The sequence below is a fragment of the Pterocles gutturalis genome, unplaced genomic scaffold (genome assembly GCF_000699245.1).
Source record: "Pterocles gutturalis isolate BGI_N339 unplaced genomic scaffold, ASM69924v1 scaffold11835, whole genome shotgun sequence".
NCBI classification, from domain to species: Eukaryota; Metazoa; Chordata; class Aves; order Pterocliformes; family Pteroclidae; genus Pterocles; species Pterocles gutturalis.
The window spans coordinates 69,905-76,900 of NW_010141093.1; the positions used below are offsets into that span (position 1 = coordinate 69,905).

A 6,996-nucleotide genomic window follows, 5' to 3' on the forward strand; every position below is an offset into this window, starting at 1 on the left:
TTTTTTTTTTTTTTTTTTTTTTTTTTTCTGTTAACAGTTCCTTGTGAATAAGGACAGAGCATACTCATTTCCCATGTTTTCTCAGAGAAGCAAGGGACTGAGCTTTTCAGGGCCAGGCATTTTTCTGCCTCTGGCAAAAGGGATATATTTTTTGATATCTGGGGACTTCTTACAGGGAAATGGGAAACCCCAGGAAAGGAGGACTAGCTTGACAAGAGTGGTTTTCACCCTGCTGGGATGTCAGCCATGTGCCAAGGTCAGGAGAAGGAAAAACAGAGGGAAGTAAATCTTGGACAATAGCACATCTGAGCTGGTGTGCAGAGAGAGAGGAGTTGGGGCACAGCTGAGCTAGCGGGGGCAGACCAGGGTGAGGGTGTTGGGACAGGTCCTACAGGCAGCAGTGGGGCAGGATGCTCTTTCCGCAGTTATTTTGATTTTTTTCCCCCCTTTTCTTTTTCTTTTTTTTTTTCTTTTTATTTTGTGGAATGACTGTGTGTGTCTGTGTGTGTGTGTCTGTGTGTGTGTGTTTGTGTGTGTGTCTAAGAGTGCCCTCCATTGGCCAGACTTAGGCTGCTGCACCAAGAGTCCTGTATCACCAGCATGACCAAGGAAGGTGGTGGATGCACAACATAGGAGGCTGCCCTTCCCGCGTAGGAGGACTCTTTGCAATGCACAGACCTTGCAAAGCATCACTGTCTACAGCACTGTCTGCATTTCATGAACTCCTCCTGCTCATATAGAGCGGAAATGCTTATGCTGGGGCACTGTCACAAAGTTGGACAGAGCAATACAGAGATAGCCATCTGGAAGGTCTTGGTGGGACAGGGTGAAGAGTCACTCGGGGCTGTTCAACTTGATGATCTTTAAGGTCCCTTCCAACCATAACGATTCTATAATTCTGTTCAGGAAGGGGATGAAGGCAGTTGCAGTAGGAGTCAGGGGAAACCCTGATCCCTCCCTGCTCACATGCATCCAGGGAACGCAGTTGGTATCTCCAGGATGGGCATGGGGTGTGCTTGGGGCACACGGATGTGCAGAGAAAGCAAGCAGAGATATGGGGGCAGTGGAAAACTCCAGCCCCAGACCTGGATCATCTTGGTTTACCATTACTGCAGGAAAATAGGATGTACCACCAAACAGCTTTTTATGGTGCTGCAGTTTTACCCTGGCTGGTGGCCAAGGCCACACAACCACTCGCTCACCTTCCCCCCCCCTCCCAGGGATGGGGGAGAGAATTAAAGGGGTGAAGGGAAAAGAGACTCATGGGTTGAGATAAGAACAATTTAATAACTAAATTACAATAGTAGTGAAAATAATAATAATGATGATAGTAATATATACAAATGTACAAATGAGTGATACACAGTGATACTGCTCACTACCAAATGACCAAGAGTCAGTCCATTCCTGGCTAATGATCCTGGAGCAGGGAGAGTCCTGAGACTGAAATCCTGGGACAGAGATAAGAGCCTGAGTGTCTGAGAGCTGATCGAGGGAGGGAAATGACCTTTGGAGAGGGACCACCCAGAGAGAGAGCTGACCCGGAAAGAGAACTGATCCAGAACAAGAGAAAGCATTTCCAGACAGAACTTCACCTATATACTGGGCATGACATGAATCATATAGAATAGACCATTGTCCAGTTTCGGTCTCAGTCCTAAACCTAAGGTTGAATCCTGGGCTAGTAACTGGGGCTGTGCTTCCTCCCAGCTTCTCCTGCCCCTGCAGACCCTGGCACAGCAGAGAAGCTGAAAAGTCCTTGACTGTCCCGGCAACAACTGTAACCATCAGTGTGTGACCAGCTTCTTCTCAGCACAAATCCAAAACACAGCCGCTTACTAGATACTATAAAGAAAGTTAACTCTGTCCCAACCAAAACCAGGAGGCATGGCTTTTCAGGCTTCAAAATTCACCAAGACCAGTCCAAACAGGATGCCTAAGCCCCTTGGGCAGCTCAGGTACCAGGTGTAACATGTGAGTCAGTCCCTGCCTGGGTTTGTTTGGGCTGTGAAGGTCTGTCTCAAGCACCAGTGGGTGCCAGGGTGGGATGGCAAACACTCAGGAAGAAGGTAGTGGGTGCAGAGGCCATGCCCATGGTTCACATCTCTTCTTAATCCTCTGCTTCATCATCTCTAACACAAGCACAACGAAATCAAAGGGCATTCAGACCAAGCTTCTCAGTGTTTTTCTGTGGGACAAACACTTGCCTTCTGCTGGGGACACACACACAATAAGACAATATTTTTGCCCTTTGTTTTGTCCTTGAGAAATGTAAGCAAGGGACAGCCCAAGGTACCTTACAGTCACTTGTTGTCCCCAAGCTTTACTCAAGAAAAGGCTCCTCTGCCAGACCTGTCTCCCAGGACTGGAAGAAAAGAGCAGAAGGGGTGGCATATTCTCCAAATTGGAGCCAAGGGATAGGATGAGGCACAGATGTCTCCAGAGTACAACACAACACAGATAATCAGGCTACCTAGACACTAGCTGTGACCACTACCATGGAAAAATGGGCAAATTAGCCTGTATGCCATAGGAACGTGATCTCCATTATCTGAATAATCTGTCTCCCCAGATGCAAGCTACAAGCTTTGATATATGTTCCACTTGGGAGTTTTCTGGATTTAAGTGTAGAAGATGGATCTCTATGCTGAAATGAAGCAGGCAATCAACTGCCCACTGCATCTTCCCTCCCTGCCAGGTCCAACACACACTGAGCCAAAGACCCAGGTGTGGAGAAGGTTTTGTCTATTCATTTTTTATGCTCTAGGTAAAGATTCCCACTTCAGCAAGGATTAGTTGAAGGAGAAAAAAATATGCTTATGTTCCTTATGGTGAAACTTTCCAGATTGGACTACATTTGGGGGAAATAAATTCTGAGACCTAACAACCGTAACACAGTGTCCCATTAATGGGTCTGTTTAGTTAAAGTTTGTTGGCTTTTACGGTGCTTTTCCCAGACAGGGGCGGTGAGGGGGGGATGCATTCTGTGCTCACTACATCCTCATTCAGTAGCAGGGTTGTGGCCAGTGTGAGAAAAACTGGGTTTGTGGAGGGTAGGAGGCTTGGGCTGAATCCCACATGCTGAAGTCACCAATAGGGATCAAATCTCGGCACAAGTCCTGTCTCCTAATCATCTTGTTGCTATGGAGGCACTGCTGGCTCCTGCTTCCAGCTGGGAGAGGCAGGTTTCTTCACGGTCTGGACCAGAGGTTAAGATGATCCCTGGCTGGCTCATCTGTGTGAAGGTCGAATAGACTTTGGTTTTGCAAAGGTTGTGCCTGCTTGTAAACAGCATGAGCTGCTCGGGCACTGCCCTACAGCGAGGGAGAGGTGAAGCAGTGGTCCCTTTCTGAACTTCAGCCAAGCAAGCACCTTTCACTTACTAAAGCTGATGTTTAAGGCATCTATAGTCATTTGAAGGCAACCCCTCCTGCTAATCAGGATGACCTCTTTGTAAATTTATAGGATGTTTAGTTGATATGTGTGGTTTTCATTGCAAGCAAGCACTGCTTTGCATCCATTAAGCAGTCTGCATTCCTGAAATCTGGTCCCTGAGCAAGCAGGAGTCTGGCACAGGGAGATTTGCACTGCAGAGCTTTGCAGGCTGCAAACCGCTGTCAAGAGTGGCGACCTGACTTCTAAAAAATTTAAGTGCAAATGCATTTGGACTCCTTGCTGATTAGTGTCAGGTCTAACAGACACTCAGGAATCTGCTGGCAGAGGCTACAGTGATTTGAAGCTTGAATGAAACTGTTTGCAAATAGAGGATCTGACTTTCGAGTTACCTAACTCTTTCCTGCCCAGAGGAAAAAAAAAAAAAAAAAAAAGAAAGGTATATGCAGAAGAGGGGAGATGAAGAGATAAAACTTTGATATAGAGAGAAGAGAGGGGGTGAATGGGGAGATGTATTTGGCTTCTTATCTCTTCCCAGATTCACAGGATGGTCTATGGGTTCCATCTCTTATTTTTCAGTCTCTCCTGGGATTCAGTTTAGCTGCCTGAATTGTAGATTTGCTGGGAATTTGTACGACTGCTGTGAAAGCATCCTCTGTTTGCAGCCCAGAAAGGCAGAATCTGGCAGCAGTGTGGGAGACGTCAGGATTGGGGATGAGTGATGCAGACACCATGGGGCTGTGAGGAGGGTCAATGGTTGCAATGGAGAAGATGTGTTTTCCTTCCTCCCTAGCAGCAGAAACCCATTTCTGTAGATTTTCATTCTAATTCCTTCCTGGCAGTGCCACTGTGGTTCAAAATCATGGAAAAACACATCCCAGATGATCAGAATTATTTTGGAGTTGCAGTCCAGGACAACGCTAGTATCTCCTGTTGTGGAGGCAAGAAGTGCTGCAGGGCCAGGGCAAGCCTTTTCCCAAAGAGAAACTTCTGATTTTCTGTACCTGGGGTGAGCCAAAAGGCCAGGAAAGGAAATGGTTGGAAAGGTGAGAAGGAAAAGGTGCCATGGCTGCATGCCTAGCAGTGGGAGAAGCTCTGCTCCACACACTGAGGTTCTGCCTGTCAACCCCTGTGTCTTTTAATAGGCTCCCTCCCCAAATATGGGGGTGCACACTGCATGGGGAGGGGGTACAAGATGAAGAGAGTCCTGCTACCGATGGTGTTTATCCTTTCTCCTCCCCTCAAAAGAGGGGAGATGGAGGGAAGCGAACACAGGAGGGTCTTCTTGGTGGGGTAAGAATGAGGGAGACTTACAAGACTGCAGAGAGTGCACGCATCTCTTTGCCATGGATGGGGTTCGGGTAGTTGGGCTGCCCAGAAGGGATCTGGGCTACAAAGAGTTGCAGAAAATGGGTCTCACAGGACAATGCAGGGTGGATGCTGCTTTTGCTGAAGGGACTCTGGGGGCTGAAGAAGGTCTTGAGGCTGGCAGGGAAGACCCTCACTCTCTGGAAATGCTCTATACCAAGCTACAGTACTTTAGGAGTTGGGGTGTCCTGCATACAGGGTTGAAAGGTGGAGTGGCTGCCTGATCTGGGAAGACCTAAAATCTGCCTTTATCACCTTTTTTTTCCTCCTGTACTGAGTGCACAGCTCCTTCCAGCCCTGGTCTGGGTCAGGGTACTGAACCACTCCCTTCCTCTGCACTGATTTTGCAGGAAAAGACGGAGGAGAGAGAAAAGGAGAGACAGAAAGAAGCAAAAAACCCAAGGCCTGTCAAGAGAAAGAGAGGAGGCAGACCCCCAGCCGCCCATGTCCAGCCCACCCTCCCTAGGTGCAGCTTGAAGTCTGTGTTGAACCAGCATCCTGGCTCTCTTTGGATGGAGAGGGGTGGGATCTCCCTAAAACAGAGATCAACGGCGTTTTCTTTGAGGATATGGTTGGAAATCACTGCACAGGCTCTGCTCAGCTCAGCAGAGGGTCACTTCATGAGCAGAGGGCACTGGGAAAGCAGGGCCACAGCTGTGTTGTCCCCTACTGTAACAGCTGGGCCCCTCCTGGGGGCTAGGATATCCCAGGGATGGGGACACCCCCAAACCTAGCATGGGGAATGTGATGTGGGGCTGAATCTTCCCCCAGTGAGATGTGCTGGGACCGGGGATGCTGTGTGGTTTCTCAGCCTTGCAAAGGGTTAATAAAAAAAAACAAAAAACCAACAAACAAACAAACAAACCACAACCAAAAAAAAACAAATCCCAAACCTCTTCTTTTTCTCTCCCCTCCTCCTTCCCTTCCCTTTTTTTCCAGATGGTGTTTATGGCCACAGGAGGGAGCTCAAATCCAGACATGGGAAGATTGGCTTGATTTCAGATCCAGAGCATCTTAAACTCTCACTTTTCCTCTAAGCTGGTCCCTGTTATGTCCAGGATCTGGCGCCTGCTTGACATTTACTTTGAGTTCCAGAGGACCAGAGACCTAGGATGAGGAGCATTGGATCTGCCCTGAACCTGCTTTTGGTATCGCCACTCTATTTTGTGTGGACCGTGGTCGCTCTGGACCTGGCACAAACTCCCTGCACCACTTTGGTCCAAGGGAAATTCTTTGGGTATTTTTCCTCCTTTGCCGTCTTCCCGTTGAACTCCTCTCTCTGCTCTTGGATTATCCAGAACCCTGACCCTCGGAGGTACACTTTGTACATGAAGATCCTAAAACCTACTGGCGTATGTGACCACCAGCACATCCGCACCTACCAGTTTGACTCCTTCCTGGAGTCCACCCGCACTTACCTGGGCATGGAGAGCTTTGACGATGTGTTGAAGCTCTGTGATGGGTCCACCCGCTATGCCTTCCTCCAATCCAACAAGCAATTCCTCCAGATGAAGCAGACCACGCCGCCAGGGGTGGAGAGTTGGCCCGTCCGGTGGAAACCCACAAAAGCTCAGGAGAGGGACTTCTCGGTGGAGTACCTCGTGGTGGGCAACAGGAACCCTAGCAAAGCCGCTTGCCAGATGCTCTGCAAGTGGTTGGACGCCTGCTTGGCCATCAGTAGCAGCTCCCACCCATGCGGCATTATGCAGACCCCATGCTCTTGTTCAGGAGGGGAGGTCCTAGATCAAGCCAGTGAGATCCTGGGGTTCACAAGGAAGAAGGAAGATTGCTATAAGGATGGGATTTACTTGGAGAACTGCATGAGCAGCCCCAAGGACAGCAGCGGAGCGGAGTTCCTGGGTGAGTGGTGGGCAGCTGGGGGGGTTTGGGGAGGGAGGGCTGGTTGGACTCTCCTCTCCTGGGCCTCACACTGTCCTCATCACCTCTCTAAGTCTGTGGGTGCCTGGTATGAAAATCTTATTTGCTAATAGATAGGCAGGTCTGGTAAACCCCAGTAGTTCTTTATGAGCCTGTGACTGGAATTGCAAAGCAGCTTCCCCTAAATATACCCCAAATTGTTTCATTCATTCTCAGAGCTTGTGCCTCATTCGTTTTACTTCTGCAGCCTCAGAACTGCTGAGGGGAGAGTCTTACCTGAAGGCAAGCAGTTTTCCAATGTAATCACAGATGTCCTAAAAAAGGCAGGATCCAAGCTATCTCCCAAGGCAGTCGGCA

The 6,996-nt window shown here is 48.8% G+C and overlaps 1 protein-coding gene across 1 annotated transcript; it reads left to right on the forward strand.

The window, feature by feature from the left end:
* Positions 1 to 5,873: 5,873 nt before the first annotated feature.
* LOC104469423 (brain-specific angiogenesis inhibitor 1-like) lies at positions 5,874 to 6,621 on the forward strand (the record flags this gene model as incomplete). The annotated part of the gene is made up of 1 exon (XM_010083915.1): positions 5,874 to 6,621. A coding segment is annotated over exon 1 (748 nt), but the record flags the coding sequence as incomplete, so codon positions are not given.
* Positions 6,622 to 6,996: the final 375 nt, after the last annotated feature.